At 40.2% G+C, this 13,771-nt stretch overlaps 1 protein-coding gene across 3 annotated transcripts in view; it reads left to right on the top strand.

Moving 5' to 3' along the window:
• Positions 1–13,771, top strand: part of RASGRP3 (RAS guanyl releasing protein 3) — an 89,521-nt gene that overhangs the window by 36,160 nt on the left and 39,590 nt on the right. For all 3 annotated transcript variants that reach the window (XM_032172653.2, XM_032172652.2, XM_058426425.1), the window contains exons 3-9: positions 3,149–3,345; positions 4,670–4,772; positions 8,428–8,490; positions 9,054–9,185; positions 10,455–10,602; positions 12,388–12,561; positions 12,941–13,057. In XM_032172653.2, coding sequence (XP_032028544.1) covers positions 3,276–3,345; positions 4,670–4,772; positions 8,428–8,490; positions 9,054–9,185; positions 10,455–10,602; positions 12,388–12,561; positions 12,941–13,057 — 807 coding nt within the window. In that variant the 5' untranslated portion in view covers positions 3,149–3,275. The remainder of the gene's footprint in view (positions 1–3,148; positions 3,346–4,669; positions 4,773–8,427; positions 8,491–9,053; positions 9,186–10,454; positions 10,603–12,387; positions 12,562–12,940; positions 13,058–13,771) is intronic.

Genomic DNA, 13,771 nt, shown 5'->3' on the forward strand with positions numbered 1-13,771 from the left:
TCATAAATTATGTAAGAATTCTCACAAAAATTAAATATGCCTAGAGAAACTAAAAGAAACATGCTATGATGTTAATAGGAGTTATCTTTAGCTGATGAGATTAGGGATAACTTTTTCCTTAATGTCCTATTTTAAATAATAAGTGTATATTGCTTTTGTAATAAAGAAGCCTTATTTTGAAGAAGGCAGTTGTAGACACAATAATGTCCACACATAGGAAATGAGATCTCAGGTAAATGTGCAGGTGACAGAAGGTGGAGCAGAGACTCAGACACATCTAGTGATTGCAGAAACAGATTGTAACCTGGTAGCCCGGCCCACCTGGCCCATCATGTGCCAGTTTCTTTGCAGATCAGAAATAGAACCCTAAACATGGTGATGAATCTTTGGTTCCAGGTTATCTCTAACCCCTTCTGGGGATGTCAGCACCTTCCTCAGACAGCTCAGCTGAATAATTTTGGTTTTGAATTGAGAAACCAGTTTAGTCTAGGCCTATTTGTTCTAAGTAATATGTCTACTGTTCAGTGAGTAACAGGATAAAAAAAATGTCTGTATACACATGAAGGTAATCAAACTCGTTAATTGTTCAATCTTGACTTTTAAGAGTACTGATAGAGTTTACATTAGAGGAATCAGAGAAGTTCTGTCCCAGAATGTCTTGGACAAGGCAAGTTCTGATGATGAGTATAGGCAGATTCTATGAAGTTTAGAAAACTGGCAGAAGTTTTTGTCCCAGTGATGTTTACTTAAAGCTGATTTAGTAAACAAACTTTAAAAAGTCTCTTAAAAATGTATGGTATCTATACACACTCACATAAATATACTTATATTCAAAGACAAACCTGTGATAAGTTTCATGATATTCATTTCCTCACCCATTAATCCACTTGTTTATTAATTTAGTGAATAATTTTTGAGTATCTTTTATGTGACAAGCAAAACCTTAGGCGTTAAGGAGTATACCAGAGAACAAACACAAAAATCTCTACAATCTCGGAGCTTATGTTTATGGCACTATAGAGATTTAAAAACAAATAAACAAATAAAATATATAGTTTGTCAGATGGTGTTAAGTGTTATGAAGAAAAATAAATCCAGGAAGGGCGGTAGGACATGCCAAGTGAGAGGTGGGTGAGAGCTGAGAGGTGCGTTATTTTAAATAGGTCAGGAAAGGCCTTACAGATAAGGTAACTTTGTTAAAATATATAAAAAAGTTAGTTCCAGATGACTTTAATAATCTGCTTTCACAAATCATTTGAGCAGCAGAATTGGGAGAGCGTTTGATTCAGCGTTTCTGCTGTTTTTATTGAACACTTGAAATAACCCTTTATTTTGTGTTCTAAGAGTGGTACCTTCAGCACAAGAATCTGGTTCTTTCACAGAATGAATAGAGGGCAAACATTTTTTCCCCAGAGTTATGTGCCTGGTGAACAGACTCATTCCAATGTCACTCCAGTGGTCTCACTGAACTAATACAACCGTACATATGGACATTAGGTATTTTTTCCTATTCATTCACATGTTTGTTTTCTGAAGTTGACTATGAGCCTAATGAAGGTAAGAATGGGACAACAATTTGTTCATCTTGGCAGCCTCAATGCCTAACCAAGTGCCTGGCATAGGTCAGGTGCTCAATGATTGCCAGTTGAATAAATAAAGTTCGAGAGTAAAATAGACATTGACTTTAAACAACTCATGAGATGAATCCTCAATGGCTGCATTTACCTACTAAAATGTCTAAAGTGGATAAATGTCTTACATCATGACAGCTTCCCTCCTGCTCCAAGTCCTGTGGGGACCTGGCATCAAGGACCTGCTCTATAAAATAAAGTGATGATATCTATCCAGCAGCGATGCTTTTGAGTGTAAGCAACTATAAGAGGCTATTGCCAATCACGTTTTCCCCATGACGGTGCTGGCAAATGGGATAGCTGTCATCCCCACATTTTCCTTCTGCCTCTGTAACAGATAATCTGTCTTACATCTTCTCTCTGAGATGATGTGGAGGAGTGATGCCCTTTACACTAGATTAGCAGGCAAAACTATGATGGTTTGTGATATCCGTGCTCATAGAAGTAGTAAGAAGAAAGGGAACACAGAAGCTTTATTTTATAGTGGAGTCCTGATTCTAGGCCTTAATAATTGTATGGTTTTGGGTAAGTTGCTAGATCACTGTGAATCCCATCACCTCATCTGTAAACTGGGAATAATAATTACTACCTCACAGCATTGTTGTGAAGGTCAAGTTCGATAATATACGCAAAGCATTTGGAATGGTGCATAGTACATAATGTGGGTGTTCAATAAATTAACAGTAGTATTTTTACCACTGCAAAGAATAATCTTACTCTCAGTTAGGCAAGTAGAATTTGTTATAGTTGTTGAATATTTATGTAATCATTGAGGATGTTTATAAATATATTTGCTTCTAAAATTTTTTTCCTTACATATTCTTTTGTTAATATTAAACCAAGTAACATTTATAATATTCTTGAATATCTTATCACTTAAGAATATGAGGAAAGGTGGCTGGGCGCAGTGGCTCACACCTGTAGTCCTAGCACTTTGAAAGGCTGAGGTAGGTAGATCGCTTGAGCTCAGGAGTTCGAGACCAGCCTGGGCAACATGGCAAAACCCCATCTCTAGAAAACAAAAACAAAAAAACCCCCAAAAATAGCCAGGAGTGGTGGTGTGTGCCTGTAGTCCCAGCTACTTGGGGGTCAAAAGTGGGAGAATTGCTGGAACCCGGGAGGTCGAGGCTGCTGTGAGCCGAGATCGCACTACTACACTCCTGCACTCCAGCCTGGGTGACGAAGTGAGACTCTGTCTCAAAAACAAAAACAAAAAAAAGGATATAAGGAAAGAATAAAACATTGCATTAAAAAATTTCAGCTGTGAAGCGGGATGGTATATAACGGAACATTTCCATGGTCTCCAAGCACCATCCATCCCTGGGTACAGCTTAGCAGGTATTTTGGCATCATAAAGGTTGATGTAATCTCAGTCACTATGATACTTTTCTTGTAGAAAGATACAGTCTATGGAAGTCATTATCTTTCCAGGTAAGAAGGTGATGCTGTAATGGGGTCTGAGCTCTAGTCTAATAACTTTCTCTTGTTTTTTTTTGTTTCTGGAACATTAAGTATAGAGTTTTCTTGAAGTACAACTAAGGACGGGTCACCACTAGGCACTAACATCGCTGACTTGCATGATTATGGAGATGGTCTATCTGATGCTGAAAATGTCTCTAGTTTTTTGACAACGGCTAAATAACCATGGGATCAAGTGGCCTTGGGAAAGCAGCAACATTAGATGAACTGCTGCGCACTTGCATTGAGATGTTTGGTATGAGCCTTTTCTTCTTTCATCTCTTTTGGATCTCATGAACGATGCTCTCACTTTCCTCTACTCAGAGGCAAGTTGCTTGTGGAACAGAGTTCATTCTCTGTACCTTGGTATTTAAGGCCTTTTGAATGGACCCGGGTCTGTCTCTCCAGTTTCACTGCCCTCCATATTTCTTTCCCTTTACTGCCCACAGCTCATACACCAGTCAAACTGTCTACTTAATGTTTCTGGAACATTCTCTGCACCTTTCTACCACTATCCATTGGTCATATTCTCTTCATTGAAATTCTGCTTCAGGGCCCTCTCAGATGTTCATAGTACCATTCCTAGTCTCTTTGGTCAGGAACACTGCTTGCCTCTTCCCCCATCCCACATCCCATTGATAGCACATGGCATATGCGTCAGTAATTATTTCTTGGTCTTTTGATTCAGACGAATGTGAGTAGCACAATTTACTACATTCTACATTCATACACGTCATATCTGCTATTAGATTATACACTTTTCAGCTGTATGCTCCTCGTGTTGTTGTTTTTGTATCCACCTCAGCATTTTGGGTTATCCCTTGCACAAAGAAAGTCAACCCACATGGGAGTATTTATTTATTAAATTGATTACTATAGAAACCAGAGTTAAACCAGAGCAGGGTTGCCAGATAGAATACAGGATGACCAGTTACATTTGAATTTCTGACAAACATTTTTAGTGTAAGTATGACCTAAATAATGCCTGGGACATACTTACAATACAGAAATTAATCATCATTTCTCTTAAATTCAAATTTAACTGATTGTCCTGAATTTCATTTATTAAAACTGTCAACTGTAGACCAGAGGAAGGGTAAGACCCACCCACCTTTACTTGCAGGGAAATACTAGCCGAAGTAGGAGGTAAAAGATCACTGGTCGGCCAGGCGCGGTGGCTCACGCCTGTAATCCCAGCACTTTGGGAGGCTGAAGTGGGCAGATCACGAGGTCAGGAGTTCAAGACCAGCCTGACCAATATGGTGAAACCCTGTTTCTACTAAAAATAGAAAAATTTGCTGGGCGTGGTGGCAGGCGCCTGTAGTCCCAGCTACTCAGGAGGCTGAGGCAGGAAAATCACTTGAACCAGGGAGGTGGAGGTTGCAGTGAGCCGAGATCGTGCCACTGCACTCCAGCCTGGGTGACAGAGCGAGACTCCATCTTAAAAAAAAATAAAAAAAGAGAGATCATTTGTCTATGAAACATTTTTGACATATGACACTATTTCTTCTCTACTGATGTTAGAAAAAGTAAAGAATAGCACTGTTATCTCCTCACTTCTTGTTTTATTTTTCTAACAGATGACAATGGAGAGCTGAATAATAGTTATTTGCCAAGAATAGTTCTACTGATGCACCGATGGTATTTATCTTCCACTGAATTGGCAGAAAAACTTCTCTGCATATATCTTTTCAACTACTGTGTAATTTTTACAATCATAAATCAAGCTCTGTATTTAGATAGAGTGTCTATCCAAAGCCAGTAAATTAAGATGAATAAATAGTCTTCGGTTATCCAGCTCTTTTGTGAATATATATAGATGTCTAGACGAAACACATCTGGATGATAGACCAGATAGTTGACTCTCCATCTGGATGTTTTGGCTATACTTGAAAATAATCGCTAAGATATAAAATGAAGCAGGAACTGTAGGCTGGATGTTTCTAACTTGTCTTAAACATTTCTGTTATTAGAACAATGAGAGAATATTTAACAATGATTCAAGACCAAATTTGTTTCTTCTGGGATGACAAAATGGTGGGCATAGAGGATGCAGCTTAATCATATGGAAATACAGCCAAAATAATATGCTCTCACTTGGGCACAAACATCAATTTAGTTTTCACATCTCCCCTTGCTGCCAAGACACAATGAACATTCTAGCAGGCTTATTATAATTTGTTGACTGATACTAATTTTAGATTTTCTTCTGAAATGAAAACAAAAAAATCCCACATGGTTAGAAACACCATTCCATAATGAAGGCTTTTAGCAGTCTACCGCTTCTCTACATAATGCAGTCCAGAAAAGTGGTTGAAAGCCAAATGACTGAAAATGCAGTCTCCCATTTGTAAAAGGTTCTATTCCCTGAGAGCCAATGCTTATTATACAATCTCTAATGTCGGTGCCTGCAGTCTCTGCCTTCTTCAAGCCCATGAGGCCCTGGAGATGAATGAGAACCCCTACAGGGAGGGGGAGCCTTAGAGAGAGAGGCGCCGCCTCAGAGGGAGAGGCACCGTCCAGTGTTATTAGGGCATGCCAAGGCTTCTGGAGCCAGTAGGTGTCCACCTGTTCAGTTCAAGCTTCCTCCACTTTCTGCTTCTTCTGTTCATCCTCCTCACAACCTCAGAGCAGAAAAGGACATTAGAGAGTCTATAAGGTCTGTGGAAGTGAGCAAGATCCTAGCTCCCAGTGGTCCAAGGGTCATATGAGTCCGCTGTTGAAGTGTAGAACATAGGTGAGGATGGAGGGCATTGACTCAGTCTGGCCATATTCCTGACAATCTAGACATTGTCCAAAGAGTATACCCACCAACAGCATTCTCACCCTTAGCATGGCCACCAATGCATGAGACACAAATAAAAAGGGATATTTAGGCATAGTAACATTTAATGTGGAAAGTTGAAGACTGCCTGTGAATCGACATTTCTATAAACTTTCCTCCCTTTGGATTCCTTGCTCATGCTATATCCACAATGCCTGGCATATACACAAGCTCAATAAATATGTGTTAAAAAGAATATGAATAAAGACACTTACAAGTAAATAACACAACTGGAGTATTAATATACCTGAAAGTGACATTTTCAAATATTAAAGAAGAAATTAGAGTACCCATACAGTTACACATAGCATAACGACGGGGATACGTTCTGAGAAATTCATCATTCGGTGATTTCATGATCATGCAAACATCGCAGAGTGTATTCACACAAACCTAGATGCTGTAGCCTACTACACACCTAGGCTATATAATACAGCCTATTGATCCTGGACTACAAACCTGTACAGCATGTGACTGTACTGAATTCTATAGGCAATTGTAACACAATGGTGGGTATTTGTGTATCTAAACATAGAAAAGGTGCAGTAAAAATATAGTATAAAAGATAAAAAGTGGTAAACCTGTATAGGGTGCTTATCATGAATGGAGCTTGCAAGACTGGAAGCCACTCAGGGTGAGTCAGTGAGTGAGTGGAGAGTGAATGTGAAGGCCTAGGACATGGCCGGGCGCGGTGGCTCACGCTTGTAATCCCAGCACTTTGGGAGGCCGAGGCGGGCGGATCACAAGGTCAGGAGATCGAGACCACGGTGAAAACCCCGTCTCTACTAAAAAATAAAAAAAAAAAAATTAGCCGGGCGTGGTGGCAGGCGCCTGTAGTCCCAGCTACTCGGAGAGGCTGAGGCAGGAGAATGGCGTGAACCCGGGAGGCGGAGCTTGCAGTGAGCCGCTATTGGGCCACTGCACTACAGCCGGGGCAACAGAGCGAGACTCCATCTCAAAAAAACAAAAAAACAAACAAACAAAAAAGAAGGCCTAGGACATTAGTGTACAATACTGTAGACTTTATAGACACTATACACTTAGGCTACACCAAAGTATAAAAATATTTTTCTTTCTACAATAATAAATTAACCTTAGCTTACTGTAACTTTTATACTTTATAAACCTTTAAAAACTTTTTAATCCTTTTGTAATAACACCTTAAAACACAAATATATTGTACTGCTGTAAAAAATATTTTCTTTCTTAATTTCTTTATTCTACAAACTTACTCTATTTAAATTTTTTTTTTACTTTTTAAACTTTTTTTGTTAAAAGCAAAGACACAAACACACGCATTAGCCTAGGTTTAGGTTTACACAGGCTCAGGATCATCAATATCACTGTCTTCCACCTCTACCTCTTGTTCCACTGGAAGGTCTGCAGGGGCAGTAACACGCATGGAACTGTCATCTCCTATGATAACAATCCCTTCTTCTGGAATAGCTCCTGAAGAACCTGCTGAGGCTGTTTTACAGTTAACTTTTTAACTTTTTTTTTCTACGTAAGTAAAAGGAGTACTCTAAAATTACAACAAAAAATAGTATAGTAAATACATAAACCAGTAACAGTCATTTATTCTCATTATCAAGTACCATATACTGTACATAACTATATACACTAGACTTTTATATGACTCACACAACAGCAGGTTTGTTTACACCACCATCACTACAAACACATGAGTAATGCACTGGGTTACAACATTATGCTGGCTACCATGTCACCAGGCAATAGGAATTTTTCAATCTCACTATAATCTTACTGGACCACTGTCATATATGCAGTCCTTCATTGACTGAAATGTCGTTATGTGATGCATAATTGTGTAAGGCATTAATCCTAAATACAAAATATTTTTGGTTAAAATAGTGTTCCTCAGCCAGGCGCGGTGGCTCACACCTGTAATCCCAGTACTTTGGGAGGCTGAGGCGGGCGGATCACGAGGTCAGGAGATCAAGACCATCCTGGCTAACACGGTGAAACCCCATCTCTACTAAAAATACAAAAAATTAGCCAGGCATGGTGGCGAGTTCCTGTAGTCCCAGCTACTCAGGAGGCTGAGGCAGGAGAATGGTGTGAACCTAGGAGGTGGAGCTTGCAGTGAGCTGAGATTGCGCCACTGCACTCCAGCCTGGGCAACAGAGCGAGACTCCGTCTCAAAAAAATATAGTGTTTCTCTGTACTATCAATTTTAATTATGTATAGTTGCCAGTCTATTTGTAATTACAGTTGGCAGTTATTGGTTAATAAGTGTGGAGGAAGGCAAAACTAATCCTGTAAGTGGCTTCTTCAGACCAAAAAAAATGCATTCTAGAGCTATAATAAATCAAGTTTCAATTGTTCAGTGTTGAAGTCATCAGAGGCCACTTCTCTCCGTATTTGACTGTCTATATAACCCCAAATGTCCCCAGCATGGTCCTCTTATTAGGAATTGGTATACATTGAGGGCACAGCTGCAGGTGTCTGCAAAGGAAACGAGGTGCAAGGATTTTTTTTCTTTAACTGGTTTACGTATCGAAATGCCACTGGAGAAAGCTGCAATGAATTTCGATTAAAGATCTGCTACTTCATGAGGTAAATATATTTACAAATTTAATTTCTTGTAGCTTCTGGTTCTGGCATGGTTGTAGTTTCTAGTTCTGGAATTGTGGACAATTTCCTTTTCCCCAAGCTGCAGACCTAGTTTGACTACAGACTCTACTCTGATACCCCTCCCACCAACTTTGTTAAAATTGGCCCTTCTCTGTTGGGTGGGGTGGGGGGATCTTTATCTTTTGGACTAGAGATCAAGTACTAGTAAATGTGATTAGGGAATGAAACTAGCTCTTAGAAAGGGTGGATTTATTTTCTCTACTCCCTCACCACACCCATTCCCATCTACTCACCATGAATTGAAGGAAGGGTTTCCTCTCAACTGAAAGAGAGGCTATGAGTGGGAGTGGTTTTAGATTGAAGGAGGGCAGAGACAGGCTCCACGTGATGGATGGGGGTTTGGAGACAGTAGATGGCTAATTTGAAGTATGGTCCTGGATGGTCCTGGATTTGGTGTTAAATGTAGTCTGTAAAATGGTACAATTGTTTCCATAGATATCCAACTTGCAATCTTCCAGCTGCCAAAAATATTTGATGCCTTTCAGGTACTGGATTCTGAAGTTTCCTGCAGAGTTTAATTTGGATCTTGGTTTGATTCGTATGACTGAGGAATTTCGGGAAGTAGCTAGTCAACTAGGATATGAAAAACACGTCAGCCTCATCGACATATCCAGCATGTAAGAGTGGCACCAACGTCTTTCACACCCAATAAGTCCACCGCTCAGGGGAGGAAGTAGTGATCACCCCACTTGTTCTGAGTCCATCCCACTCCTGAATCGAGGTTTGCTTCTGTGAGGAAAGCCTTGCTTCAGTGAGCGCAAGCTGTATGGGACACAACTCATCTCTCCAAGCTTCAGTTTTTTTATTTGTAAAATGTGGACGATACCTTTCTCATGGGATTATTATGAACATCCAATAAGGACATAAGATAGCACATGAAAGCATTTGGCATGCAATAGATGCTCAGTATTAGTTACTGAGTCTGAATCTAGTTAATGTCTCTTACGCCTTCACTGATTAAAGTGTGGTCCGCAGACCAGCAGCACTGGCGTCACCTGGGAGCTCATTAGGAATGCAGCCTCTGGGCCCCACCTTAAACCTGAATTGGAATCTGCACTTTAAAGATCCCCAGGTGATTCACATGCAAGCTTGAGAAGCTCTCTACCATGGTGCTGCTGAGGTTGGCCTCAGAACAATAACCTTATGGTGGTTGACCATAGATGTGCCAGGAGCTGGTTGGCTCAGTTATTAGGTAACTGGTGCAATTAGGCCACTTTCATATCAACTAGGTAACTTTGCACAGGGAAGACTATTTGATGATCCTAAATATGGCTATCCATCTTGCAAATGTATGTTCTTGTGTGTTATGTATTCATAGTCTACTCTGTTTTTCCACTGTCGACTACTATTGAATACTTCTTCAGTAGTAATCAATAGTGATTACCCAGGAATTATAAGGCATGTTTGGTGAAAATACATATTATTCAGGATCATTCCTAATAAATCAGAACCTCTGGCAGTGAGGCCCAGGCCTCTGTCTTTATAACAAGCTTTTCAGATAGTTCATGTTATACTAAAGTATGAGAGCCACAGCTTCTAGTGGTTTCCATGTGCCTTAAATCACCATCTATATCCTGATAAACTCCCAAATTTATATACTAGCCCCAACCTTTCCTGTACGATCCAGACCTTGCTGGTCACAAAGACACTAAGTAAGAGATTCTGGATGGATCAGTGCAAAACCTACTCTATCTGGAAAAACAACTCCAAGTTTATGTTCTATTGGCAATTGGTCAGTGGTTTTCTCTTCAGATATGAAAGACGGGGCATGTATTTTGCACAAGCCCCTGGAAGCAAGCCAAGAGTTACAGAGTCAGTAGGTTAATAACTTCCATTGAGCGAAATGGGCTTTCAACACATTGACCGGACTCACTCTTCTTTTATAGTCCTTCCTATGACTGGATGAGAAGAGTCACACAGAGGAAAAAAGTATCCAAGAAGGGAAAAGCCTGTCTGCTGTTTGACCATCTGGAGCCCATTGAATTGGCTGAGCACCTCACTTTTCTGGAGCATAAATCTTTTAGAAGGATCTCAGTAAGAAACTTGACATTTATTCTTCCAAGGATAACAACCACCATGCCAACTTTCCCAAGAGCTGCATTTTCATACTCTGAAGTGTTGGCAGCTTCTATCACTGTGCTCTGCTGGAAAAGTGCCCTTAATTCACAGGAACAATCCCTTTTAACCAAAGATAAATATTATCCTGTCTTTATTTTATGGCTCAGGAGCCATATTTCTGTCGCTATTTTCAATGTCTCCTTTCATAGGATTAAAGCGTGATTTTTCTAAATAGTCAGTGGAGATTTAACCATTCAAGGTTGATTTAGCTCCACTGACTTCTCCCAAGTGAACATGTTTTGCTAGGCCCTTCGTTTTTGGGAAAAAAATATTTAGTTAGGTTCGGATTTGTAGAAATGGCTAATTATGGGTGTAGGTTGAAAATAGGAATTGTAGACTTTAAGGAGAATCTCAACATCAGGTTGTTTCTTTCCCAGAGATAGAGATCCTGAATTAAACTTTTCTTTCCTACTCATCTTGATGGAGCCTCATTCCTTCTCTAACTCCCCCTTTTCTTTCTCTGGTCTGTGATTTCTTAGCCTCCTGCTCTCTATCCTCCCGTTGTGATAACATTTTCCACATTGGTTCACAATCAGTCAGCCACTTTGCTTTGTCTCGCCAAGCTCTGGGGAAGTCGCTCCTCCTCCTTTTCCAAGGTGTCAGAGAATGAATTACATTATTGCTTGCAAAGAAGACTGTCTTGGTTTGGTTAGAAGCATGAGTTTCTGAAAGACTGATTCTTTCACTAAGTAATCCTACTTGGAGAGGACCTTAACAATTCACCGCAGGCAGGCCATGGGAGGGAGTCCCCTGCACTGTTTATATGATAGAAAGCTCATATGTATTTTTTGACATCTATGCTAACATTCTGAAAATGTGTTTGCCTTGCTAAAGAGCAGCCTTACCTCAATTGATTTTTTTTCTTCTGTCTTCTTTTTCTTGAAACAACTTTACAACTGATGCTAACTTGAAATCATTATATTTACGTTCATTTCCTCGTCTTTATTGTATACCATTATATCTTTAACTTGCCTGATTGGAATCACCAGCAGTGTGTTAAAAATGGAGATTCTTGGCCAGGCGCGCCTTTAATCCCAGCACTTTGGGAGGCCAAGGTGGGCGGATCATGAGGTCAGGAGATCGAGACCATCCTGGCCAACATGGTGAAACCCCATCTCTACTAAAAACACTAAAAAATTTAGCCAGGCGTGGCAGCTTGCACCTGTAGTCCCAGCTACTCAAGAGGCTGAGGCAGGAGAATCGCATGAACCTGGGAGGCGGAGATTGCAGTGAGCCCAGATCGCGCCACTGTACTCCAGCCTGGCAATAGAGCGAGACTCGGTTAAAAAAAAAAAAAAAAGGAGATTCTTAGATTTTTCTTCTGAAGATAGTGATTGTTTACACCTAGAGTGTTCCCAGGAACTAGCATTTTATCAAGTGCCACAGGTGGATCTTGTCACCCAGTAAATTTTGAACTCATTGGAATACAACTTTGAATCTTGCCTCTTTCTCCTCCCACCAAAGCTGTGATGTGTAATAGTGGGTGTCTGTGTGTGGGGTGAGTAGTCGGGTTTGAAAAGCAGCAAAATAACATTTTAAAGACACATGTATATTCAAACTTTTAGGATGCCATTGTAAATGTGAAATACAAGAAATTATGTTGTTATGAAACAATATCTCACCTTTTCTCTGCAATATTCTAACTTTTGATTTTACAAGGGCTCCATTATAATTCAGAATCTCTGAATCTTCCTTTCCTAGTTCACTGATTACCAAAGCTATGTCATCCATGGCTGCCTGGAGAATAATCCAACCTTGGAAAGATCGATTGCTTTATTTAATGGAATCTCTAAGTGGGTCCAGTTGATGGTTCTTAGCAAACCAACCCCCCAGCAAAGGGCAGAAGTCATCACAAAGTTTATCAATGTTGCAAAGGTATGTCTGGTAATCAGACGGGGTTCTTGAGTTCTAGATGTTCATTCACTCTGTTGAGAAAAGTCATTGAGGAAATGTGGTGGTCACAGTATAAGGGCATCGGACAACTAAACTACTCGCTGATGTCTAATGAACAAATTGTATTTTTGCCATGCAAGAAGATTGCTTTCAAAAAGCAATGCTTAGAAGCATTTAATGTAGCTATTTTTCTGTGAAATAATAGATATATTTCTCTGATTCTAGCTGTGCTTCATTTTAAATTGATGTAATTTTTTCCTTAGCTTCTTGTTGTTAAAATTGTGCACAAATTTACTTGTAATTCAGAAAGTTTAGAATAATTTAAAAATCCTTAAAAAGCATTGATGCATTTTTATTGCAGAAGCTCCTTCAGCTCAAAAATTTTAACACCCTGATGGCAGTGGTGGGAGGCCTAAGTCATAGTTCCATTTCACGTCTCAAAGAGACCCATTCTCATCTTTCTTCAGAAGTTACAAAGGTACAGTAGATTTGATCCTAATCAAAAGTAAAAAAAATGCATTTGTAAATTGTTCGGGTTTAGTATACGCCTAACAAATGTCACTCAGAGTGGGAAAGTTTTTCTCTTAAACCAGTGGTAGGTTATACATGGGGACAAAGTAGAAAGGTAATAACCACATCAGCTGAGTCCACCTGGAAAAACAGGTTGGAGGTGGTGGTGAGTGTCCCAGGAAGAATGCTTTGACATACCATTAACATACTGTAGTAGTGGCCGGGCGGGGTGGCTCACGCCTGTAATCCCAGCACTTTGGGAGGCAGGCGGATCACAAGGTCAGGAGATCTATTCCATCCTGGCTAACACGGTGAAACCTCATCTCTACTAAAAATACAAAAAAATTAGCCGGGTGTGGCGGCACGCACCTGTAGTCCCAGCTACTGTGGAGGCCGAGGCAGGAGAATGACGTGAACTCGGGAGGCGGAGCTTGCAGTGAGCTGAGATCGCGCCCCTGCACTCCAGCCTGGGCAGCAAAGCGAGACTCCGTCTCAAAACAAAACAAAACAAAACAAAAAACCCCCTACATATTGTAGTGGTAAATATTCAACGGGTATCTATTTGGTCCTACTATGTGATAGGCACTGTGATACACAAGGTAAATAGGGCAGAAATAGTTCCTACCCTACTTCCTGAAATAAAGTCATTGAATGACTATTCATAACACCGTGTTGGGCACAT

The sequence above is a fragment of the Hylobates moloch genome, unplaced genomic scaffold (genome assembly GCF_009828535.3).
Source record: "Hylobates moloch isolate HMO894 unplaced genomic scaffold, HMol_V3 SCAFFOLD_13, whole genome shotgun sequence".
Classification (NCBI taxonomy): Eukaryota; Metazoa; Chordata; class Mammalia; order Primates; family Hylobatidae; genus Hylobates; species Hylobates moloch.